Source organism: Taudactylus pleione, unplaced genomic scaffold (assembly GCF_031769625.1).
Source record: "Taudactylus pleione unplaced genomic scaffold, aTauple2 ptg000128l, whole genome shotgun sequence".
NCBI lineage: Eukaryota > Metazoa > Chordata > Amphibia > Anura > Myobatrachidae > Taudactylus > Taudactylus pleione.
The window spans coordinates 1333649-1360963 of NW_028284530.1; the positions used below are offsets into that span (position 1 = coordinate 1333649).

The 27315-nt window shown below is 41.1% G+C and overlaps 1 protein-coding gene across 1 annotated transcript in view; it reads right to left on the bottom strand.

Moving 5' to 3' along the window:
- ERC2 (ELKS/RAB6-interacting/CAST family member 2) overlaps nucleotides 1-27315 on the bottom strand; it is a 1040188-nt gene that overhangs the window by 573693 nt on the left and 439180 nt on the right. The window contains exons 10-13 of the mRNA XM_088472750.1: nucleotides 26813-26950; nucleotides 20431-20571; nucleotides 14847-14987; nucleotides 11874-11909 (exon numbers count right to left, since the gene is read on the bottom strand). Of these exons, the coding sequence (XP_088328876.1) occupies nucleotides 11874-11909; nucleotides 14847-14987; nucleotides 20431-20571; nucleotides 26813-26950 (456 nt within the window). The remainder of the gene's footprint in view (nucleotides 1-11873; nucleotides 11910-14846; nucleotides 14988-20430; nucleotides 20572-26812; nucleotides 26951-27315) is intronic.

The window sequence follows — 27315 nt, forward strand, 5'->3', positions numbered from 1 at the left end:
TTGTATCAGAGAAAAAGGTATTTGGATATTAACTGTTACAGTAACACTCTCATTAAACCTACTGATGATACTGTGCATTTACACAATTTATGTGAAATTAGATAGGAATACAACAAATAAAGACATTGGAATTGATTCACACTTTCTTCCATCCTAAAACCATCAAGCTGCATTAGAAAAATCTTATGTTTTTTCCTTAGTATTTTTATGGGATTCGCAAGACAAATATCACTTTGGCGTAGAAGCATCAGAGCACTTAGCGTCGGATTCCAAGGTGGATGGAAATACTGTTGCGGCAGTGGTCTCATACGTAGCGGTAGGGTGAAAATATGCAAATGTCGCTGATTTGTATTGAGACACCCACTAGCGGTGTTTCAAGCCCGCCTCTTGCATACACAGACTGACCATCGGTTGCAGCACTGATGTTTTAAGCAGCACTATTTGGCTCAGAATGTCCGCCAGAAGTAAGCTGCAAAAGACTTAATCCCCTTTATCTCCCACAAACGCTCCCTGACTGTCAATCATTCTGCGCCCATGTCCTCACGGCGACCGCTGTCCATAATGAATCTTAGCGCATGCACAGTACAAAAATAATCGCTCAACAATGCAAACATTGAAATTGCGTCCACTGAATCAGGCCCCTAATGAGATGAAAGCACCCATAAGAAGAGTTTTAACAACCAGTAAGATACAGGGAAACCATTACAAACCATCACAAACTCATAGTGGGACAGACACTTTGTCGGCTGAACCGATATTTAAGGGAATGCAGCAGAGACTAGTTACCTCCCTGCGGATCACCACAACATTGTGCATATGCTTTGGGTAGACAGGTGGTTAGCTATGTGGATTACATCCCGAACAGTTAATGGAAACTATTAATATTGGTAACATATGTTATTATCCCAAGACTAACACTAGTCCATAATACTATAATACTTATCGCAGAGGTGCACGCAATTCGAATGCAATGCCGATGTTCACGTAATTGAGCGATTATTTGCAACTGCGCAGGCGCGAAAAGTCCTGAAAACTGCTACGATGCATGTGTTACACAGCGCATGTTATGAGAGTGCAGCGGACCCAAATGGACTGGAGCCCAAAAAGTTTGAGCCAAAATGATAAGTAATCAGCCCCAGGATCGACAGAGAAATTTCCATTTTTAGTTGTTGTATAATCTAAAAAAGACGGTTTTCTAGAAAGAGGTCTTCACATACTTCTATCACCCATTTTACCTCCACAATAATTTAAATTCACGTTTATGTTTTGCCAATTTGCTGCTCTAATAATATACTGTTCTTGTAAAACATTCATAAATTTGATATAACTACAAAAATTTGGTGGCAAAGTTAAAAAAAAAAAAAAAGATCGTTCCAATTGCCAAATTCAAGACAGGAGGAATTATTTTGAAAAGGTTGTAAAAAATGAAGAAACAAAATTTTTTTTGGATGGAAAATTTTACAACATAAATCATGTAAATTAAGTGGAATCTGCAGGTGGTTCATTCAGAACATGTGAGAAATATACTGGGCTGAAGGTGATGCTAAAAAAAATTACTTCAACAGGGTCGGGACCACAATTCCACCTTTAGAAGACAGAGTGAGATCTCACACACATGGCTGCTTTTCAGAATCCTGCAATTTATTCAACTGAGGTATGGTCAAGGGGCATATGTGAAGGCACCAAAAGTTAGGGATCACCGAATCCTCTTGTGAATTAGCCCTCAGCACACAGAGGCAGTTTGGCAGACCAAAATAATGCTGCTTTTAATGTGAATATAGCTACTAGACTGTCATTACAAAGCAAGTGTTCATTAAAGCAACAGAGAATGACGTTCAATAATTGTTCAGTGGCGAACAGCGCAAAAGGCAGAGAAGGTAGGGTGAATACGAATAATGGAAAGTAGACAGTGGGGTAAGAGTAAATAATTGAGATGATTACGCTGAGATAGATACACATCACAGTTATATGTGTATCCGCAGAACTCTATATGTGTATCCACAAGAGTATTTATGGTCACACGATGGAAGAGCAAAGAAGAGTTCTGGATGTTATCATATAAACGATTCTATGTCATCTGAATGTGGCTGCCATGAAAATCACATGACACACGGGGGAGAATGTATGAAAAGGCAAAAAAGCTGGTAAGACGTTAACCACTACCAAGAGCTGTAAAATTGCACTTTGAAGCGTGAATTCTGGCATGATTGTCTAGAGTAAACTACAGATGCTCCCAGTTACATTGTGGCTGATCGCGCCAAAAATGTGCGCATGCATCGTGCCATGCGATTCCCTGCGCCTGCATAAATTAAGCCACACTATGGCGTGCACTGTGATCACACCATGCATTCCTATGGAGGAGTGGTCGTATACGCAGTGCGCGTATACGCTCGCGGCTGCGCATCTCACGCTATGCATGGAGCAATTCGCCACATGCAGCAACAATATAGCTGGGCATATCTGTAGCTCAAAAATCACAACTGTACAGGTTGAACGCCCTCGAACCAGCCAAACATGGGGGCATTCTGAATCAGTTTGATGAACTAGATCAGGGATGGGGAACCTCAGGCCCGGGGGCCGAATAAGGGTCTGGCCCCCTGAGCTTTTTTATGCTAGCCTCATCTGGCTAGCAGGGTGCCTAGAATAGCACCATGCAGCCAAAATCTATGCAGCATGCAGCCTGGAGTGTCCTTACGACGCTTCAGACGGTCACACTGCTGCACTTACAGCTCCCGGAGCATCCTCAGGGTATTGCTGCAATCACCGGCAAATGTGGCCCTGCCTCTGAGTAACATCACATGGAGGGGGCGTGGCCTGCACCAGGCCCGCAAATAAATTATATATCAAAATGGCCCTCGGCAGAAAAAAAGTTCCCCACCCTTGAACTAGATCATCTCTACTGCCTATATTACTTAGATAAGGATTCAACTGGAGAGATAAGTGACATCAACCCAACTGTGCAAAGTGCCCCAAACTACATAACCATTGTCTCTCTCTACTAAGAATAGAAGTGCACTCTTGCTGAACAAATAATGTGTTTCATTACGCAAAATACCAAACAGACTCCTTTTAAAGTGGATCTAAACTCCAACAAATTACACACATGTATTTTAAAGCCCAGTGTAAGAGGGCTAACAGTTATATGGTACTGATCTCAGCTTTGCTAACAGGGAGTTGCCATTGTGATCTTAATGTGTACAGCACTGTGCCATATGTAACAGAGTACCAATTTTAACGTAGTTTATGTAAATTAGTATGTGACTAAGTAAAAGCTGCTGACAGGATAATGTTTCTTAATTCAATATTAGATGGATCCTCTCAGAAGTAAAAAGTAAATGATCTAGTAAATAGGATGCCATTCAAGGAAAGAAAGTACCTGTATAAGACAGAAATCTGTACAAAGCAATACAAACATTGGGTTTAGAATAGATCCACTTTTCTCTTTTTTTTTAAAAAACTGGAGAAAAACAGAAATCAGCCGGCACAAACATTTTATAACCTTAAAAGTTTGGCTTACTAAATACTTCAAGGAAACTGGATTCTAAATTCAAGAAAGAGACACAATTGGCAGAAGGACAATCTAAGTTTCAATCTCCAGGATGCTAAACGTCCCGTGCTACATAAATACAATACAAACATGAGTTTAAGACATTCTGGAACTACAAATAAAACCTAAACTCTTCATGGATAAAATCTAAATAAATCTGATTGCATTGTTACTCTAATTGTTCATAATCAGAATATTCAGGAGATTTCTGCCCTAAGCAAATACTATGGGCTTGATAAGATGAGTATAAGTGTCCTGGGTTGCCACTCTTGGAAATCTGCTAAAGTTATTATTATGTTTTATTTATATGATGTCACAAGGGTTCTACACTGCTGTATAGACGGTAGAACATACCGTCACATTACGAAATACAAGGGTAATCAAACAGGGCAGAAAGTGGTGTTATTTGGACATACTCACTAGTCCAGTTTATCCAAATGACAAGTAGAAATCATCTTAGTGGTCACAATAGAGGACCCCCCTTCTTTTTGCAGGTCTATATTAAAGTTCTGATTCCTGCTATCACTATGAATGAGCAAATGATTGATGTGATGTGCACCTTAGACATCCTTGATTGTATACTGCTCTCTTGGAAATAATTTATTAGCTCACAGTAGTCACTATAATTATGAGACTCCCCTGTGTGATATGGGGTGATACAGCTACCTAAATGGTGAGGAACCCCTGTCCCTATATTTGCTATACCAACCTTTCTAATTATTTTCCTTTCATTTTGTGTGTATCCTTTAATTCTGCATTGCCCTCCAAAATAATAATTTAGTACTTACCTTGTGTACAGATCTGATAATGCTCAAAATGTATACCTCATACCAGAATATAAGTAAGGTGATACTAGTCTTTGGCTGCATAGGTGTGACAGACCTAATGGATTAGGGAGCATGCCGTGGTCGAGCTCTCTCTCTATTCACTTGGGATTGCTGCAGTAAACAATATTAGCTGGCACAGCCTCTTATCCCACACTGGCATAACCCCAAATTTCTAATGAGCCTACGTCCAGATGGCTTTCTGTCCTATATCAATACATACATTAGCATTCTAAACAATACTATGGTATTTCCCATTGTTTGAAGAACTACTGACAAGATCACTGTGGAACCTTTATGATTCTTCCATCTTATATTGAAGAGTTTCTTTACACCAATCTTATAAGCACAAGTTGCCAAACCTGAAATAATAGCATATCCCAGTAAGACTTAAACATGTGTTCCATGCGAATTCAGAACTCTGTTGGGAGGGCTGACCCAGCAAAAGTATTCTCCATCATATATGGTGGCAATCTCCTCAAATATCCAGTTTTGGGAAGCTCTCCTCAAAGAGACCACATCAACTGAGGTATTTTACCACCCTAAGTATCCCTTGCCTACCCTCTGCCAGTACCTGACCAGTCCACCACATTTCTTTAACATGTCATTAACATTGCAAATCCAGCAAACTGACAACTTGCATCAACCTGGAGCACCATGTATTATATTTGTTATCAGCAATATATGGTACATGTACATGGCTGGATTAACCATTAAGCAAAATAAGAACATGCTTATGGCATCAAGTGAAGGGGGGCACCAAAGAAATTTTCCATTGCCGGATTTACCATGAACCATTTGGTGCAAAACTGCAAATGGTGCAGCTGAACCAGATTCCACAAAAGGGGCTATTTACATTAATAAGATAGTAATAAAATAGTATTAATAGTGGTTAATGATATACATCAATCTTGGGAATACAACAAAATTAGAATCTGGTAAATGATAAACTGCCGCATGGTCCACTGAGGCTCACGTGATCGTTCTTGCCTTGGTCATGTAGTCTGTCCCGTTCAGTCGCCCACTGAGAGTGAGTGCAGCGGTGCTCAGTACAGTGTTGCCAGATGGGAGGGGGGGGAGGTTCTCCAAATTTGGAGGTTTTAAAGGTCTTGATGAGAATTTTGGAGATAACCCTTCTTAGGGGATTTTTGGGGGGAGGAAAATATATACATATGGGGGCACAAAAATCTTTCAAGTGCTTAGGGCCTCTTAAGGTCTTAATCTGGCCTTGTACATGTATAATATGGAATACATAGCCAGCATTCTAAAAAGAATAGCTCCTGGCAGAAATTTTAATTCTCACTTTTCACATCTACCCTTCGCTTTATAAGTTTTGTCGACATCAAAATCCTAGACGTTGCACATTAACACCCGAAGTGCTTTCTCAAACAACAGCGTAAATGACAGGTTCCCCACATGATATCCCCTTTCTCAAAATGGGATAGACACTTCACGCAGAGCCTCAAAATAATTCTCACGATGCTTTGTATTTTTCATTTAATGGTCTTGGTGAGACCTGAGGCTCGCTCTCACCTTCTGCCATTATTCCCCTTACTTTGACATAAAATTGTTTGCTAGTGAGACACAATTACTCTCATTACTGTAAACACTAATTTTGCATCCAGTGGGGAGGAAACAGGTATTCATCATTACGGCATCCAGTTCAAGAACTTTATACCTGTTGAGAGCAAGCCTGCTGATATCAGAAAGTATTTACTAACAAAAACTACCTACACCTATACAAACAATAAGTTCTCCCCAATCTGTTCCAAAACTTATCCACCAAGCACTGATCTGTGTTGGTTTGTAGATAATCCAGACGTACTATATACTTCTAACAAGATAAAGTCAGTCTGTATTGGTCTGAATATGTTTGTCAACTCTTGCCATCTGAGGATTTATCAGAAAGAACATAGTCTACTTAGAGTTTTCAATTCTAATTATTTTCAAAAATGTAGTTAATGGAAAGTAAAGCAGTCCAAAAGAAAACTTGTACAAAATGTTCTTACAGATATTGTAAACCAAATACAAATAAATATACAAAAATAATAATAAAAATCATGCATACACATTATACTTTGCAGGATCCTTCAGAGTAATAAAAAATTTAAATTATCAATTTTTTTTGTGTGCTTGTTTTGTGACAGGCAAAACTCTACTGTATTATTTTTTTTTCCAAACACACTTAGCCACAAATTGATGTGCAGTTTAATTTTACCGAGAATACAATACTTTTTTTTTTACTTATCTATCTTGGTCAACCTCAGTTGGCAGGTTAGGCCATGAATATATCGGTATTATATTGATGGCAGCATGACCCAAAGTTGTGACTTGGTGATTGATTGCCTGCAGGTACAGGGTGTGATTCTAAGATGCCAGTACAAGTGGCAGTATTGTGATGGAGCAAAAATATTATAATAGCAATTCTTACTATAATCTACAAGAATATCCAAACTCACCAATGGGGTCTGTAATCATATAAAAACATGAGGCTGTAGGTGGAGAAATGTTATGCAAGACACAGAAATTCTCATATCAGACTTTGAATATCTGTATAATTTCCAGTTAAGTGTAACTGCTTATAATACATAAGAAATAACTTCAGAATTCACTGTTTATACAGATTTAATACTACTTGGTAGCAGTGTCGGACTGGGACAAGAAGGGCCCACAGGAGGAATGCAGTTTTAGGGGCCCATGCTTAAGGGGAGTGGTCTTCCACCAGTGTGGGTGAGGCCAGCCACCACAGATTAATGGATCACCATTAGACAAATCTTGGTGTAGTTTCTATTGAAGGGAACCAAGACCCCCATTTTGATCAGTGGTCCTGCTCCACCACGTGACTGACCATCTAGTAGTAGTAACAATCTATATTTTGAGGTCTGAAACCTGACACCTAGAGGAGAGGGGGTAGGCCCACAGGCAGTGGGGCCCACCGGGGATTTCCCCTGTAACCCTGTGGGCCAGTCCAACCCTGCTCCTTTATAATGGACTTGCTACGATATCATAGTGCAGGATGATATCACTAGACTGTGCTTGGCTGGCTACAGAACACTGGGATATAATACTATTTGTGTCTGTAAGTGTTGCATTCTCGCAAAGGATGGGAACCAGTTCTTCTCAGTGAGTTTTGGCCCAGAACATAGCCCTTAGGGCTGTACAGAACAATCTGCAGAAGACAGATATTAGATGGGGAAGTTTGCTGTGCCGTGATGTGAAGCAAAACAAAATTAAATTCTGTTCCCTTTGTGGAGACACATCGTGAACGTCTGGTCTACAACACACTTGTTGTTATTGTTAAAAGCCGTGCGTCGCCTTGTGCTGTGCTTGTGTTTCAGCTGGAAAACGTTGGTTTGTTCTCTCAAATCATGTGTGCATCAAATTCCCGCAATACAAGGCCTGAGAGAACGCAACCAAGATATGTACGGCTGATCAGTTACAGGTTGCATGTGATTAAAAAGAACTGGAAATAATAAATATAAAAGCAGATGAGAACAATCATTTGGGTCAATCTGGAGCCTTCGTGATGAGAACAATCTTGCAAAATGCAACAAAGAGGAATTTACACATTGCCCGGGCACAAAATGATGGTCTGTGGATAGCATTATGGACAAATGTAATTGGCAGAGCTGTCCTCAGGGTTTTCATTGTGAAAACCACATGTTAGTCAGACAATGATTAAAGCTGGGCAACTGCTTACATTAATTATCGAAAAACCATGTCAGCATTGGGAAAATAATTACCGTGAGAAGTCAAAGAGTGCAATGCATGACATTAACCTGCCAACGGCTGGTGAGACTACTGATGGCAATTGCTGGCGGCCAAAAATCTGTGGTAACATCTTCAACAAGTGCCAGTGGCCAAACAGCTGTGTCAGCACAGTCAGTTTCTAGGGGAACGACTGTTCTGTGTATCTGTGCACAAATAGCAATATGGAGAGATGGTAAATCCTGATAAAAATTTAGTAAAAAATATAATGCAGTATTCCAGATCTCTAGTCAGGACACACCTGGACTACTGCATTTATTTGTGAAGACCACATCTACTGCAGGATATTGGCTAATTACGATGGTGTACAGTCTTAAACATGTAACCTCTGAAGACTTTAGTATGTACACTATGTAGACAAAAGTGATTGGATGCCAAGTGAAATGCATACCATGCATGCCATAGCACACGAATTCCAAATGGCCACTAATGTGACGGTTTCGACAAGAACACTTTCAATTCTACGGAAGCATTGAATATTTTTATCAGGACGACAATGCCACCTTGTCATGGTTCTCTAGGGCAACGCTGGACTGGTATACAGAAAATTCGGTAACCTGGGTGGACTGGCTAGTTCATAGACCAGATCTTAACCCCATTGAGAACCTCTGAGATCAATTGGAGCGACAGGTGCGTTCTAAGCCGACTTGACCTTCTTTAGTGTCACAGTTGGTCACTGTACATAAGGCAGAATGGCAAAACATACCGCCTGCTGTTGTCCAGGAACTTGTGGACAGTTTGCCAAGAAAGGTGTCTGCAGTAATCACTACACGTGGTAAACCTACAAAGTACTGACATCAATAAAATTTTGATGATCTATTTGCTGTAAGTGTCCAATCACATTTGTCTACATAGTGTATGTTAGACAGGAAGGATTGACATACACAGAAAATCCTAAGAAAATAACACAGCGTGGTCCTGCACTGGTGCCTGAAGGCATGAGGCTAGTATCAATGTTAACACTTTTCTACTGAAAGGGCTGTAGGTGTCCGAACAAGTTTCCAAACTTAGTTCGGGATAAGTATAATGCTATAACAAAGACCACTTGGAGCAAATAAGGAGAATGTGTTCAATTAGCAGAACCTGTCTCTTTATCTGCAGTTGTATAAATGTCTTTCATTGGCTGCGTTGTATGATGTCAGTTACGGACAAGCTTGGTATTAGTGTTGGATGAAGCCCTCACAGCTGGCTCAGAGCTTCCATTGTTCTGAAAATGTTTCAATGAATAATAATCAAATGCTCAGTCTACGGTCTAAATCATTGATATTTCAATATTTTTGTAAAAAAAAACGAGATTTACAGCATACTCTCATTTCATACCCATGTAGCATCCATCTTGTCCAAGGAGATAGTGGGCCTAATACTACAGGCACTCCATGACTAACTGTACTTTTATGTAGGATAAAACTAGTTTTAATGATTTGAAAATATGGTACAGATGCGTCCACATACATCCAGCCTCTTTGCACTTTAAACAGCCCTTCTAGTCACGCCATGCTGTGGCGTGACTCGCTAGCACTGAGTGTCTTTTTGTGCAACTTTTTACCTTCAAATGCATTTTATTCGCACAGCGGTGCAAATATTAGGCACAAGAAACTCCTGCTGATTAAAATGACATGCGTCATGCCTATGTCCTGTGTGCGACTGCAGCTGTATCTGCATGTGAAATGCTACATTACAGAGTCAGTGGCTGTAACACTAACATTAACATGTAGTGTTTCCCATACAGATACACCCCCATTTGCACACTGAACATAGGCATGACGCATGTCATTTTAATCAGCAGAAGCTGCTTGTGCCTAATATTTGCACCGCCTTGCGAATAAAATGTATTTGAATGTAAAAAGTCGCACAAAAACACACTTGGTGCTAGCGAGTCACGCCACAGCATGGCGTTACTAGAAGGGCTGTTTAAAGTGCAAGGAGGCTAGATGTATATGGACACATCTGTAGATAGATAGATAGATAGATAGATAGATAGATAGATAGATATGTTTTAATTCTACATTTCTAGAAATCTACTTTTTTGGGCAGTGAACAGGTGAAAAAATTTCCAATCACAATCAGTGTTTTTCATTTTTTTTACATTTTTTTTTCATAATTGGATGATAAATCTGTTTCCTTCCTACAATTTACATAACCATTCGCAGACATTGGCCACGAGCCGTCAGCAAAGGAAACAGGTAGATGGCAAGAATTGAAGCTATACTGTATATAGGCAGTTACTGAAGGGATACTAGTGAGTTACAGAACTTAATATATGTTGACAGATCCACTTTACAGCGCCTTAAGACAAGGTTTCCAAGTACTGTTGTATGATTAATACTCCGGCATTACAAATATGACATGCCGTTGAGGAATTCCGTGGACCCCACCTGTGCACCATTAAAACCATGCATGTTTATTTCCTAAGCAGCTGCTGATCCGCCTGGCTGTGTGGTACAGTATAAGCAAAGCTCCGTAATACGTGTCTCAGTTACAGTGTAGAGCCTTGAATGGTATTTTGAAATAGAACTAGTTCCTATTTATAAATAACTATTAAAATAAAAAGCAATTCTCTATTACTGACCTTCTGAAGAAACTGCCATTTGAACCAGGCAGAGAAACGCGTCAAGGACATTTATAGGGACATTGTTTGGACCAGTCCTGACCCCTGGCATATCTGTGGATACTTACTGGATGATATTCGTGGAGACTCAGATGCTGGATGCGATTCCCTTTATACACGCTATACGCTAAAAAGATTAAACACCGGAGCCAGCCAGGAGTGTCTGATACAAAACTGTGAGTATGCCCATTATTATTCCATATGGGGCGGTACATTACTTATGAATGATAGTAAATATCCATTACTCCTTGGCAAAATACGGCGGGTGTTGCGCTAACAGCGGTGAAGACTGATGTCGGATTGAAAACGGGATACGGCCAGTCAGAGCTCTATTATATCGGAGCAATTGATACCATTATACCCTACTGCTTTTTGTTTCTTTTTTTTCCACAAGAAGAAGCCACTTAAGAGGTTCTATTCCTCATTTGATAAAGGACCTTTCATATTTTCTCTATAAATGAATAAGAGATCATTAATTGATATTGGATAAGATATATGAACAATCCTGGCAGCATTGTAGCATTGCTACCTAGAGTGAGATTGTGAAAGAATATGATCGGTTACATGCTCTAGTGGTTTCTAGGCACGTTATTGTTTATCAACAGTCAAGTGGGGATATATCAGGATATTGTTCCATTATAATTATATATATATGTATTATTGGAATTGTGTGGTGTATGGTTTTATGCAAGCCTAGCCAAGAACTAGGTACTTTTATATTATATTATTAAATATTAATGATTTTTTACATCTGTGTCTTAGTTAATCTATGATATCGCGCACCCACAAGTGGAATAGTTTATTCTATTCCTCTTGTGTATATATATATATATAAAATCTCTATGGGAGTTGACAAACACTGTATACCTGAAGGATCCTACACAGTATAAGATGCATTGAACCTGCTAGTCACCTCTCATGCACGCAGCAGTGGTGCTGCACAAAGCGGAAGCTACTAATCGATCGTTCTCGGCGGTGAGACACAGACATGAAGCAGGCAGAGCCGGAGCACATGAGTATGGCCGGAGTGATGTTATGAGACAAGAAGTGCAGAGCTATATGCTGATACATTGCTGTACGATGGAGGTGGCATGCTGTGTCGTGTGTTCCATTTATGGCCACTTACAGGATTGTACATCTGATTGAACAACTGCTCAGCTTGCTACATTGGGAAGTTGGGAGGGGATGACACACACAGAAAAGGGAAAAGAAGAAGGAAAGATTCAGGAAAACAGCATTAACCAGTGTGTTTGTACAAAAGAGGAACCCTTAAATATGTAACAATGTACGTTCCTAAACATTCCACGGTGAAAGCGAGAGAGTTACAGGAGACAAACACGTGTTTACTTTGGCTCCTAGAAGAGAAAAGATTGTGAAATAAAAGTATGCGTTATTGTTACTTTCCCTTTCTGAAGTTAAATAACCCGTGAAATAAAGTAGGCTGGCCACTTCTGATGACACATTAATTACTGGACTTGAGCGATGAATCACCAGAAGGGCTTTTAGCGAAGACGCAATTAATCATGTAACTTTCAAAGATAGCAATAATAAAAGATTAATTAAGCACTATTGTTAAATACACGCCATTCATTTTCCAGAATGCAAATTGTCGGGGGTCAGGACAAGAACATTCTAACAAAGGTGGAAGGGCTGGCGTGAAGATTAAGAACATGTAGTTACTGCAAAATCAGAACCCCCCCCCCCCCCCAAAAGCCATTATTTCTCAATAACAGAAGAAAGGTGAGAGCCCCAAAAAGTGCAATGTAACCACAGCTCCCCTGGAGAGGCTGTACAAATGCTCAAGAGAGAGAGTGCAGTGTGCTTATGCAAAAAAATGTTTTTACCGCTGAACAGAACCTAAAATAATGATTAAAACAAATTATATATATATATATATATATATATATATATATATATGTATATTAATGCCTTCATCTCATATTTAGGCAGAGTTATACTTTAAGTTGTACTGAACTATTACATAGACATTTTTATGTTACATAGTTATATGTACAAAGGAATGGATATGAAAGGCTGGCATCCCGGCCACCGGTAAGTTAACTACATCCCTGTACAAAGCAGAGTATTAGGCATTTCTAAATGTTTAACACAATTTTAATAATTCCAGAAAAGAAAAGAAAAAAGTTTTATTACATTAAAAGTTTGCCAGGGATGTGAGCATTTGCGAGACATTTATCAAGGTAGTATTCATCACAGTTGGTGCAGACACACACTTCTATAATATACAAATATGGGATCTTTTACCTGTAAACATATTATCTATATTTAGTCGTAGAGATTCTGACTGGCAGGACCAAACGGTGACTACTGAAGCTGTAAAGCCAATAAGAAAATAGTAACCTAGCTTCGCATCTATGAAAAAAATCTCCAACGAATATGGTTTCAGCAATTATTTTCATTGTTAGATGTGTTATCTGTTCTATGTGACACGCTACAATGATAAATGTCCCATACTATGGTCAGCCTGGATTCTTGTAGAAAGCAGATTTATAGTACTTGTAGCTATCACACTGTATGAAGAGACTGAATCTGTGAATAAAATCTCTTTTGCATAGTACAGAAAATAAGAGGAGTACCAGAATACATTTTATCAGGATAAATGACAATACATTGCACACAAGTTCTACTTTTACAGCTGTGGAGAAATCAGACTTGAAAGAGTTAAGTGAAGAAGAAGAATTTTCTAACCCTCTCTGTCATTCCGTCTGTTCGATAACTTAACGGCAATTTATCAATCGGGAGGAACATGGTAAGTGCTGTAAGGATAGGAAAATGTTCCGCATTGCTCTAGTGACCCGAAAGCGTGCAGGGAAAAATGGATGATGCTGCCGGTTTCTGGGGTCTGTTTGTCACCATTTGTGAACAGCTGGCGACTAACTGAGCAAACGTCATCACAATGAATGAATGACACATTAGATCTAATGGATTTATAATAGGAATTCATAGATTCCAAGGAGAAAACTCTTTGGGGTAAATTTACTAAAGTGAGAGTTTTTAGAAGTGAGTTTTAGAAGAGCTGTTGCCCATAGCAACCAATCAGATTCTACTTGGCGTTTAACTAGCACTTTCTAGAAGATAATAGCTAGAATCTGATTGCTTGCTATGGGCAACATCACTTTTAAAACTCACTTCTAAAAACTCTCACTTTAGTAAATTTACCCCTTTGAAACAATTGAGACATTTGGGAGAAAATAACAATATTAGGTGTTTTTTTGCAGTGGGAATAAAAGAAGAAGAAATGAAGGAAATATTGGGTATAATTAGTGAGACGTCATGCATCATGTGACAGGGTAAGTGTTTCAATTCAATTTTAATTTAATTAGGGGGGGGGGCAGCGGTTTAATCAGATATGATGGTGACGACGTGCCATGGCGAGCAACATCGCACCCCATAGAAGTGCGCAGGAAAATTAGCAATATGTGTACTGTAATGGCAAACATCATGAAGACACTTAAGTTCTGATTGGAGTGTAGGAAACATTCTATTAATAATACCAACAGAATTTGAGATCAATGCAGGACAGTTACAGTGTGAGGATTGCGGGAAATGTCAGGTAATTAGTGACTATTAGATATATACCTGGGAATAATAGAAATCCTTCAGTATTGCTGACACTGACAGTACCTGTTCCTTGTGCGGAAAGTAGCTGCCAGATCTACACCGCAGCTTTGTTTGCACAATAAAACATTGTAGCAATCAATGTTTTTTGATTAGTTTAAGTGAAGTATCATCCAAGAGTTCAGTTTGGCAACTCGATGACACAATTTAATCCTGAAAAACCACAAAGACTTTCATTTGTAATTACTGTATGTTTGGGTTCAGAGAAGTGTCAGCGCCCTCTCTGGCCCAATAACATGAGGTTTATGTACAGCTTGTGTGATAGACTGTTGTTTTACTTTTTCCAAACTCCCATCACCAGTACTGACAAGACCGTTGTTTCCTAAAGTTCAAAGAAGGCTTTGATGCAGCTGTAGCTCTGCAGAGAGCAAGAAATTCACCAGTGCCTGATTACAGTATCGGAGACGTTCCAGACATGCCATACGCCATCTCATTCTACATACAGAAATAGCACACCTACCTTTTGCAACTGTGCTTCCAACTTACTGCACTCCTCTTTCTTCTGTTCAATGGCCATTTCCAAGGATTTCAACTTGGAGTCCCGCTTTACACCTGACGAAGCCAGAGTAGACGCATGTTCTTTCAAGTCTATTAAACTGGTCTAGAAATATATAGGAGAACAGTTAAGGCCTGACCTCTAAATCATTCTTTTGGGTTACACAGCGTTATCATAGAAGTAGCCCCGAGGGAATAGTTCTCAGGTGAGGAAGATGACTGATGTGACTGTCAACTCAGGTTTCTTTATTATTTTATTTATTTATCAGTTATTCATATAGCGCACACATATTACGCATCGCCATTCACATGTCCCTGCCCCAGTGGAACTTACAATCTATATAACACGTACACATACACGAAGGTTAATTATTGTTTTGAGCCAGGTAACCTACCAGTATATTTTTGGATTGTGGGAGGAAACCCAAACTTGCCGACAATCAGCTCCCTACTTCCGGGAGGGAGCTGATTGTCAGCTAACGGGGGGCGTGTCCGGACATTTAATGTCACATTGGAGCTGAGGGTGGGGTCGCGCAATCGCGTCATCGTGGCCCCGCCCCCTCATCACTATGCCGTTATTTTTACCATTGTGCAGCAGGGGGCAGGGCCACGATGACACAATTCAGTGCGAATCGCGTTACCGCCCTCCCCCCCCAGTTTATTCCGGGGGGAAGTCGGGAGGGTTGGTGGTTTCCAGGAGGCTTGCCTGCCTTTCTGGGGGGGCGGGAGCGGCACCCGAAAATCGGGAGGCCCCCGGCCAAATCGGGAGGGTAGGCAAGCCTGAGGAAACCAGAGCAATTGTCAGATCCCCACGGTACACTGTCTAAAGCTAAACACACATGCCCTATTTCATCAGTTTAGGTCAAAATGCCCAGATCTCGCTGTATTGTGTGGATCCCCTATAAAAACCCCATCAACAAAGATTATCATCCGGCCGTGAACGATAACATTTTGGTCAGGCATGCTGGAAAACTCAGATGGTGCATATCAGCAATCTGTCTGTGTAGCTATCACTGGCCAACTGCTATAACAAAGTCCATATAAATAATATGTTCAGTATGTTCAGTTTGATTACCAAGCTGCCTGATCTGTCCAATTTGTCAGCTACACGATTGTGGGTTTCAACATAGCCAAACCCACAACCATCTTTGTGATGAAAAGAAATAGAGCTGCAGTAGAATATTAGACTTTCAAAGAGATCCAGGTGGAGATGTATCAAGGCTTAGAGAGAGATTAAGTGGAGAAGTTGCCTAAAGCAATCAATCAGCTTCTAACTGTCATTTATGTAGCACAGTGGTAGATGTATGAAGCAGTGAAAAGTGTGGAGAAGTGTGCCAGTGGAGAAGTTGCCCATGGCAACCAATCAGCTCCTACCAATTATTTTATAGACTGTACTTGATAAATGCTACCTCAAAGCTGATTGGTTGCCATGGGCAACTTCTCCAACCATCCACTGGCACACTTCTCCACTCTTTTCACTGCTTCATACATTGTCCTAACAGTCTCTGAAATGACAGTTAGAAACTGACTGATTGCTTGTGGCAACTACTGTACTCCACTTTATCACTCTTCAAAGCTTGATACATACCACCCCATGGGGTAGATGTATGAAGCCCAGAAGCGGTATCAGCGCACGTTATGTGCGCTGATATCGCTTCTCCCCGATGTATGATCGGGGGCTATGCGCCCCTGTCATTATCGGTGCCGCTATCTACAAGATAGCAGCGCCGAGCGGCAGGGCCATGTACGAACGGTCATACCGCATGACCGTTTGGCCGGCTGTAGCTGTCGTTATCGTTATTTAGGAGAAAATAACAATATTAGGTGTTTTTTTGCAGTGGGAATAAAAGAAGAAGAAATGAAGGAAATATTGGGTATAATTAGTGAGACGTCATGCATCATGTGACAGGGTAAGTGTTTCAATTCAATTTGAATTTAATTAGGGGGGGGCAGCGGTTTAATCAGATATGATGGTGACGACGTGCCATGGCGAGCAACATCACACCCCAGCCTAGCGCTAGCCTATCCCCACAGCAGGGACAGCGCTGTCCCTGCTGGGGCTGCTGCCGGCTCCAGGGCTGCACACGGGGATCTCGAGATACTTACGAGATCCCGTGCATGCTCAGTGGAGCCGGCCGGGATTGACACACAGGGCATCAGCACTAGGCTGATGCACTGCTGTCTCTAGCGGGTAGCGCCGGAGGGGGGAGTTATCGCTCCCCCTCTCTGGCCGATGAGATATTCTTACATCTCATCGGCAGTGCTTCCTGCTTCGCCTCGGTAAAGAGGCGAAGCAGGAAGCGGTATAGCGGCACGTTATCATACATCTACCCCCCTGTGTTCTATACTATCCTATTTACAGGTACATAGCGAGCCGGCCCGAGAAAGCGAGCACAGCGCATGCCGACAGGCACAGCCCAAGTTAGCTCTCCACTCCAAGCTAGCTCTCAGCTATCAGTATGAGCGTGCTTTGCATGTTCTTTCCTGAGCAAACCGGGCCATGGTGTAAGCACCTCTGATTTGTGCCTCACATAAGAGCTGATGCGGAGAGGGAGTTGCCCAGAGAATAAGCCAGAGGTTTTCTTTAAGTTCTATTGAAGTATAACAGTGCAAGCAAAACAAATGCTTAAGATTACGAGTGTAAGTGAATGTAACATGTTATACGTAAACCTGGCGGCTTTTTAGTGAAGGCATTTTACACCTGTGAATTGGGGAGAAATTGTGTTTAAAATCTGCACCAACCTCATACGTCAGTGGTTCCCAAACTTTTTAGAATCACGGCACCCTAGAGTATCAGCATTTTTTCCACGGCACCCCTGGGGCAAACGTTTCTTATTTAGAAATTCAGCAAAATTTAAATGAAGTAAATTGTGCTTAGATGTCACCCTTAGGTTCAGTTATGTGGTGGGTGATAGGGCTGCGCTTATTTTTGTCCACATATTTTTTGATAGGTAAATCCAGTGCTAATGGCTGCCAATCACACTGACTAGAAATATTTTTTTTTGGTACTAGACCACCAACCTGAGGCACCACTGCACATGCCCTGAGGCACCCCCAGAGTGCCACGGCACCCATGTTGGCAACCACTGTCATAAGGGTATATGGTACCTTATGTACAGTTCTAGAATAATCCAATAGAGCATACAGGCTGATCATCTTTAAACTACAGTACCTTCATATTTGATACATACGATTAGGTTATCTAATATATATAGTAAAATATGGATAACTTCATGTAAATTATATCTGTAGAATTGGTATTAGATACCAATTACGTGAATGACCAAAATATTCTCTGTATAGCGCTATGTAATATGTGTGCGCTATATAAAAAACTGTTAATAATATTGTATAATAATAACAGAATTGTGGGCATCTCATCTAATAAACCGGTATTTTAAAAAATTTGATTCAAATTCATTCCATGGGTTAACCATAAGCATTTTTGGCTGTACATTACAAAAAATGTCATTCAGGGAATTACTTACAATGAAGAAGACGTGTAACTGTTTGTATGAGATAATCCGCACATCTACTTCTGTTTAGCTTCCACTGATTGTCATGTACTGTACATCACAAAGGAACACTTACAGGATGAAGCCGGGTACAGAAAGAGGAGGGGTTTGTCTATTACAGGGGAACTCTTTTCTTTTCATTGATATTCTCCAGCTGAGAAATATAAAACTTTGGAACTGCTCTTGTATAAACCTGGAATACCAGCAGAGCACTCTGCCTGGACCCTAGAATAAATAAGACCCTTTCCTCTCTTCTACAATCACAAAAGCCAATTTCCTGCCACTGCATAACAAGGACAGAGGCTTAAGCTGGGTACACACTAAACGACGTGTGTACCCAGCGATTCGGCATACGACTCCCCCCGCCGTCAGGCTGACATATCGGCGGTCTATACACACTGGACGTTCCGGTGTCCAACCACCCGATATGCCGGCCCCCACCGCATAGTGCATCATGGAGTAGTCAGCCCCATCATCTGATTGGACTGCATGTACAAAAGATCAGAAGATGCGGCTGATGACCGCACGGGAACGCGTACCGCACAATATAGTGCATACACACTGCGCGATTTTAACGATTTGTCATTTCGATGCGTCTGAATCGGCCAAATCATTAACAAAGTCATGTAGTGTGTAGGGGCCTTTAGTTGCACTGTTGAAAGATGAACCCACAAACGGATCAATAGAGGTCATCTACCCACGGGATATCTGGCCCGTCTGCAAAATGTAACTATGAATTATATTGGTCCTATCTGCTACTAGTGCTGCATAGAGGTCAGGAGTACTGTATTCATTAATACAATTTATCATAGCATGCAGTAAACCCTTTAACTATGAACTGTTCAGACTATTTCCTAGTTAGAACACAAATAAGGCTTAAGTTCCGGTGTTGACACTCGGAAAGCGCTTTAGTTGCTATGCAGTCACACTCAACAAGACCTTACAAAGCACTACATGTGAGTGACATACGCAATCTGAAATTACCTAGAATATCAATTAGAACGTTATCATTACCTATTTTGATTATTGTAATTGCCTCGTGCTTAAAAATGTATTCTAGTAATAAATTACATATATTACTGTGTGTGGCCAGGCCCGACGACAGGGGGTGAACAAGGGTACACTTGACACGGGCCCCGAGGCTCAGAGGGCCCCGAAGTTCTGAGAGGAAAAATGGGTGTGCGGTGTTTAATTGAAATTTATAAACTGATGGACGAGGTGATCGGCACTGTGCAAGTCCCCAAAATTAAAACACTGTATCAAGCGCTAGCTGGCCGTCCTCTCCCGGCCTCCGGGTCACCTGTCATATCACATGGTCTGGTTGCATATTAATGATGTTGTAACGTAGGGTAGTGAGACTCAACGCTGTGTGACTCGCCGCTATATTGTAAGTCCCCAGCTGATTTAGCCTGGTGGTGGTATTGCAAAACAGGGGAGACTCCATGTCGGTTTGTCCCTTGATTTTTCTGCACCAGACCAGACTGAAAGCTCCACTGCTGGATGGATTTAGGGGGAAAGCCCCAAGCAGATTTTTTTTATTTTATTTAATTATTTCTACATTTTTACACACACTGAAACCTGCACACATCATAGAGATCTGTGCAGAACTTTTCCAAGACTTGCCTGCCACAGGCAGATCTTTTGTTTGGATGGGTTTGGCTTCGGTTTTACGATGAAATTCCAAACCCCCTGCTCTTCTAATCTTCTATTCTCCTTATGGGCTAAAACATTGATAGTGCTTTGAAATTCAATTCTGATCTACTCTTTTGTGTTTTCACAGCAGTTTTGACCTTAATAAATAGGCAAATAGCAAACCCGCCCCAAACCACCGGGGTTTAGAACCCGCCGCTTAGTAGATTTTGCACCGTAAATCAATCCACTTTTAATCCTGCTTCACAATGGTCTGAACCTAACAAGAGATTTTGTACCATGAATCAATCTATTTTTCATCCTGCTTCGCAATTGTCTGAACCTAACAATTGGAATCCTGCAACTGAATGTCGTCAATAAAATGAACCTAGCATGTGCGCTCACCTCTTTTTCAGTCAACTCCGCCTGCAAACTGTTCACTTTCTCTTTCAGGTCCTTGTTTTCTTTCTTGTAGTTTTCAATCTCTTCTACTCTCTCTCGGTCGTCTCTCTCCCTCTGTTCTTTCAAACGCTCAATAATTCTCTCCTGAAGAATTTAATAAAAGTAGTCAAGAAAATGGAGATTCATAGACATAAATACTTAATTCACAAAGGTTTGAGGTATGAGGTTTGTTGAATACAAAAGAATGTTAAAACACATGTTATGTGCCAAAGTGCATACACCGAGTGATGAGAGACTGTTACATGTATTTACAGAACCCAATTCAATTTATAGTGTCAATCAAAATAGAAATGCAGTTTTGATTTCAATTAAATGAAAAACTAAACTAATCATTGTGGATGCACCGTGCACTGGCCAGGGGAGCCGCATTGGATGTAAAGGTCCTATATTGCACTCCGTTTTCCTATAATAGCGTGGCTTACTGACATAGGCAAAGTGGGTCATAGAACACCTACAATTTGAACTTCCAATTAATGCACATGGAGACTAAAGGAGAGGACGACAGCCATTAGGTCCCCAGCGGATCTGGCAAATGGCGCTTCCAAGTACAAATTCATAGTTTATAAAAATTCTCAGTGCATCAAAAGGGTGTTTTTCAACACCAGAATGTCGAAATGGTCTGAATATTGACTGTAAATATGTCGATATTCACATGGTTACTATGTAAACAATGTCAACAGTACATGTCAGTGTTAGGTTTAGGTTGTGGTTAGGGTTTATACACTGTAAAAATGCTATATCGACATTCCGACTGACCACATGCTGAAATTGCACACATCAATATGGACGCTACTGTGCACTCAATGCTATAAGGTTACCCTTATCTATTGGACAGATTTGTTCCTAAATATTCATATTCTAATGAGATTTGGTTAAATTGATGACCTTATGCAACTATTTCTGTTTTATCACTTTTTGGATTATGTGTTACACCTTTCATCTAAATGCCTTGTGTAATTTAATAATATGTTTGTAATATGTTGCTACAACATTCATTGGTTCAAAAATAAAGATATTAAAAAATTTTTTTTTAAATATGGACGCTACGTCAACAACTTGTACCACACCCCATCAAAAGTGAACAAGCATTTCTCTTGTGGTGAGCAGGACTCTATTCGGTTGAATGGAGCCATTTGAATTCATGATAAAGCTTACAGATGTGCCCTCATACATCTAGCCTCAATACGCCCTGACATGTGAAACGCCTGACGCGAGTGAGTCGCTAGGTCCCGTGCTACTCGGCTTGCGCTGAGCATCTTTTTGCATCTTGCATGCTCAAAAATGTGCCTTTGTGGCAATCGGATGTGACAATCCGCTTCACGAGACCGCACTGATTCATTTCATATGCAACACTTGTATCTCAGAGTCTGTATTCGAAGCACAACCGAACTTGGGGGCAGATGTATTATCGTGCCACTACAACATTTCCTGCTTCGCCTCTTTACCGAGGCGAAGCAGGAAACACTAACGATGAGATGTATTAACATCTCATCTGCCGGAGCGTTACAGTGATAACTCCCCCCTCCGGCGATCCCCGCTAGCATAGTGCTGATGCGCTGTGTCTCACTCTAGGCTGGCTCTACTGAGCATACGTGGGATCTCGCAAGCATCGCAAGATCCACGTACAGCCCTTGGAGTCGGCAACCGCCACAGCAGGGACAGTACCTGAGGATACCCCAAGAGCATCATAGTACTTGGAATAAGTGCTTATTGATCTTTGGGGAACTACAACAGCATTTGGCGAACTTTGCTGCTAAAATCATATGAAGGAGGGCCTAATCCAGTAAGGAATATAGGAGTATGATATGTGCCTCATATACATGTTATGTATTTTTTTAATGTGCACGTAATCGTTATATTGGAATAAATACATTGTTACATATTGTTGATATAACTGTCCTGTATTAGATTTTTAAATATATTTTCAGCCAGCGCTGGTATATACGTATATTTTTTTCCTAATGAAAACAATAAACACTGCTAGTCTATTATATTGTTATTCATGCAAGTCATTTTGCAAAGGGGTCTCTTCTCTTTCTGCATAGTTACAAGGTAAGTAAATATATATTGTACCTATGGCCTCCAGAGGAACAGTGACCCCCCTTAGCCAAATTTGAAGAATAAGACCAGACCATTTTCTTAACTACTAATAAAATATATTCCTGAATCTTAGGACCCTTGTTTTATTCAGTAAGAACAATCTAACTTTTTTTTTATAATTTGTGGTACAATATTAATAATAATATCCCAGCATAATGCTGGTGACACATCTATACACTGTACACACAATGCGTCTTCGCAGTTCTTGAAATATAACAATTTTCACCATGTCACGTTGGCTGAATTTGATTCAGTTTTTCATTTAGCATTTTCCAAAACAAGAACTATACCAGGGTCAGTGTCTATTCTTGCTCCTAGTTCCACCGGCATTTAAATTTGCCAGAGGGTTAACCAAGCCATTAGATTTTTTTTTATTTTTTTTTTTAATAGTGAACATCCAATTGGCAGACCCTTTATATCATATATATGGTATATACAATTTAATTCAGGGGTGGAGAATAAGCATGAGTTTATGTTAAGAATTTCAATCTAAAAACAAATAGAAAAGTTGGTCTTATGCCCAATATCTTGTTTATTTGTCCACATGTAGGAAGTCAAATCTCATCAATAAAACAAGCTACTTCTGCACATAACCTAATAGAATTTGGGGAAACATATGGCTTTCATGATCCTTTCACTTAGCGTAATTTACAGTGATTACATAAAACCGGACTATGTAATGGACCTTTTAATAAACAGTTCTCTGCACTTGCAGTCAGTCAGAAGAGGATGACTACTGGGCCTGTCATCAGTATGAGCTGAGATGTCAAACACATCTGTTAAGGGGTTCTACTTGATTAACAACCAACATGGAGAAATCTCAAAAATATGTTTCTGTTTCAGATGTGTTTGCATTGGCAAGGTCTTCATCATGCTAAACATTTTTTTATTAGCATGGTTGATTTTTTTTTTTGTCTTTTATTGCAGTAGAAGGAATCAAGCCCAAGGCGAACATAGGAGTTATCAGATATGGTCAATTGCTAGTGAGAGGGAAGAAGTAGATTCCATCACCTACAAGAAACCAGTAGGAAAGTCTGGCAAACGGCACTATTTAAATGACCAGAGGCCAGGGTGCTCATATGTCTATATATACCCTAAACCATGACTATGTGACATTCAGTGCTGTCAAAGCGTGTTAATAATATTTTTCTGGCTATGGCATGGGCATGGAATAGGTCCATCCAAGTGATGGTACTCACTCTATACATTGTAATTATTATTGATTCTCAGGATAGACTGACCTTTATGAATGCAGATCAAAGTCTGGAGAGGGTTGAAGCCAGAAATCAAAGTTTATAGACAGTATTAAAGCATAATTCCACCCCAAAATGAAAAGCATATCCTGATTCGCAAAGACTACATTTATGGAGTCCAACGTTCACAAGATCCAGTGGTTTCACCAGTGTTTCACCAGTGTCTTGTGTGCACCCAGCAGTTTGAGCCCACTGGTAGTGCATTTTCTGTGAACAGCACTTTGCCTGTCTGAAGAAAGACCAGCACAATAGGAGCGAGAAGAGCACTGTACTGTCTGTCCACTCTCCTCACTCATGTCTACCCATATTCCTTATTCAGAAAGTGTTGAACACAGAAAAAAACTCAGACAACAGGAGCCACTAGGGTAGTGCCAGGCTCATTAAAATCATACAGGAACTTGCTGGAGCATGTAGTATTCAAATCCAAGGTAAGCATTCACTTATCATACTAAACAAAAAACTAGATTTTCCATTTTGGGTGGCAGGAGTCATTAAACAACTACAACTTCCCATACACAGTCAGAGATTTGTGGTCCTTCCTGCCTGACTGCAGGTCTGGACACGGCCTCCTGGCCTCCCACTGGCCTGGCTTGGCACACTGGGCTCTATAGCTGGCACAGTCCCACTTGGGAATGTCCACAGGCATCCTGATGGGCTTCCACAACCCCACCAGGGATGTATTCACATGTGTCTGCCTCAGTCTTACCTTGGACTGAATCCACTGGGCAGAAATTAGGTGTGGTCACACCTCCTTTACTTCCCTGTGTGGGCAGATCCCTCCAGCTCCACATAGGATCCATGATATTGACACAAATCTCCCTCCCCAGCTCACAATGCTTCTTTCACAATTCCACTACTTTTCTTCGAACATTCTTAGACATTCTCTAGAACGGCCTTCATCTCTTCTTGGTTGCATTTAGGAATGTCACAAATTTTCCTCACATCAGATGGCAGGAAACCAGGCTTTTTATCCTGTACACTTCTGTTGCCGGGAGCAGATCTTTTCTTAGACCCTCCTGGTTCAGACAAAGGGCCTGATTCATTTCCGATCGCAACTGCGATTCCGCACGCAATTGGCCGATTGTTGCATTCTGCGCATGCGTAAGCATTGCAGCGCGCGCGCCCGAAGACTCCACTGTGATCGGGACTGCGTTTGCAGTGACTAAGCAGACCCATCGCAGAGTGATTGATAGGAAGTACCGTTTGGGGGCGGTGACGGGGGGGTCGTCGCGGCGAGATGCAGACGTGCCAGTGTGTTTAAACGCCATTGCAGGGGCGTGCATAAATTATCCATTGCGATGCCATATGCAGCTTGGGCTTTCACTGCGTGCGATGAGGTTAAAATTCCTTAGTAAGGTTAGACCTTGTGCAAGTGTGTGTAAGGCTGCGATTGTACTCGCGATGGTTTTGCAGTCTTGCTAAGTTTTACAGTTGTGTGTAAGGTGCAGTGGGCATACTTATGTTAGGCTGCGTATGGCATTGCAATCATTAGAATATCTTCGTAGTGAGACTGAGTGAGTAATCGCTATTCCAATCGCATTCAATCAGGTCCAAAGAGCGTTTTTTTTTACCAGTAACATGGGTCCTGGATGCAAAATTCCCTTGAAAAAATGAGGTTATGTTTTTTTGTTTTACATAAATCGCTGTAGCAAGATATAAGAATGTTGTTAAAAAACTGAGTTTGATAATTGTGTATGTGTATAAAACCTAAAATACAGAATAAACCAAAAATTCTTTATGGGGAGGATTCAATTAAACGATGAGGATCCACTGTGCGTGGCCGTGTGGGTATATATTGGAGGTAAACATACCTTGACTTTTGCTTGAACCCTGCTTGTATAACCCACGTTGTATTAGTTGGAACCTTGTGACTAATTTAATTGTCTAATAAAAGACAATATACAATACAAAGGCAATAGAGTTGCAGCTGAGACAACTAAACCTAACAGGACAAAGCATAGTAATGTGAGGCAGGGCCGCAACTAGGGGGGGCTAGAATGCAGGGAGTGAAAAAGGGCTGACTCAGCCCCTGCACACCCCCCGCAGTCTTGTAGTGCGCGGTGACTTGGGGGCTGCAGCTTCCATGCGGACTAGCTGTCCGCATGGGCTCTGCTGAAAACGGCCATCCAAAAATGGCCGCCGCCAAGGAGAAGACAGATGCTAGAGGTCCTACTGGACCTCTAGCGTCTGTTAGGCCAGCACAATGCGCATAGCGTTCCCGGAAGTGTCGGGAACGCTGGCGCTGCCGGGAGAAGATGCAGAAAGCTGCATCTTCTCCAGTGAAACCCCCTGGCAACGAACATAAACCCCATGACAACGAGCATGAAACCCCTGGCAAAGAACATAAACCCCATGGTAACGAGCATAAACCCCATGGCAATGAGCATTAAACTCCATGGCAACAAGCATGAAACCCCTGGCAACGAGCATGAAACCCCCTGGCAACGAGCATGAAACCCCCTGGCAACGAGCAAGGAACCCCTGGTAATGAGCATAAAATTCCTGACAACGAGCAGGTAATTTTAAAGTAATTAGAAGCCTTACTGTGGGGCATAAAATGGTGTCGGGTAAATATGTAAGTGGCACTTTGGTAATAGATATTACAGTGTGTGGCATAATGTGTAATGGGCATAATGATGTGTGGAATAATGTAAGTCACTATACCAGGGACGTCTGACTAGTGCACTGCCTTATGGAGGAGCAAGGACAAAATCCAGGTACAGGAAGGGAGGGGGCGCAAAATTACTGCCTTGCACCAGGTGACAGATATCCTAGTTTCGGCCCTGTGTGAGGTTCCTGCCAAATCGGGAAAGCGGGACGATTGTAATGTCAAATGCACCTCTGTACAAAATATTCATACATCCAACTTTGTTAGTCACCAAGATCATTAGGAGGACTGTTTGTAAATATGCCAAAGTACAGTATGGAAATGTGTTGCTGGTAGTCTCTGCACTTTATAACTATAAAATTACCTTTTCAGAGAGAGCCTCCTCCAGGGTGGCAAGGGCAGTGTCCGTATTACTGGAATCCGTCTGCAGGGACTTGACTCGATCTTTCAGGTTTCCGAGCTGCTTGTCCTTGTCTCTAAGTTGTTCTTGAAGATTCTCAATCTATGAAAGGAAAAATTTTTTCAGCAGAAACAAACTAAAAAAGTCCTAATGGCTAAATCTCAGTTTTTGATGTGACATAAATAGAAGAGATAAAAGTCTGATAGACTGTGGTCCCATATATTCTTACATCACTCACAACAAAGCCCATGGCTAAACTGCACTGTACCCTATTCTAGTAGGAACAAAATGTCAGTACCTCCACCACTGGCAGTACCATACACGTATCACTAGCCAATGACACTGACGATCACGTTGAGAGATGCTTTCATGCAGATTGATAAATAATCTCTGGGGAATCTGAATGATGGGCTGGCAGAAAATATAGCCAACTATCAAATGGAAATCTTCACAAACATATATAATCT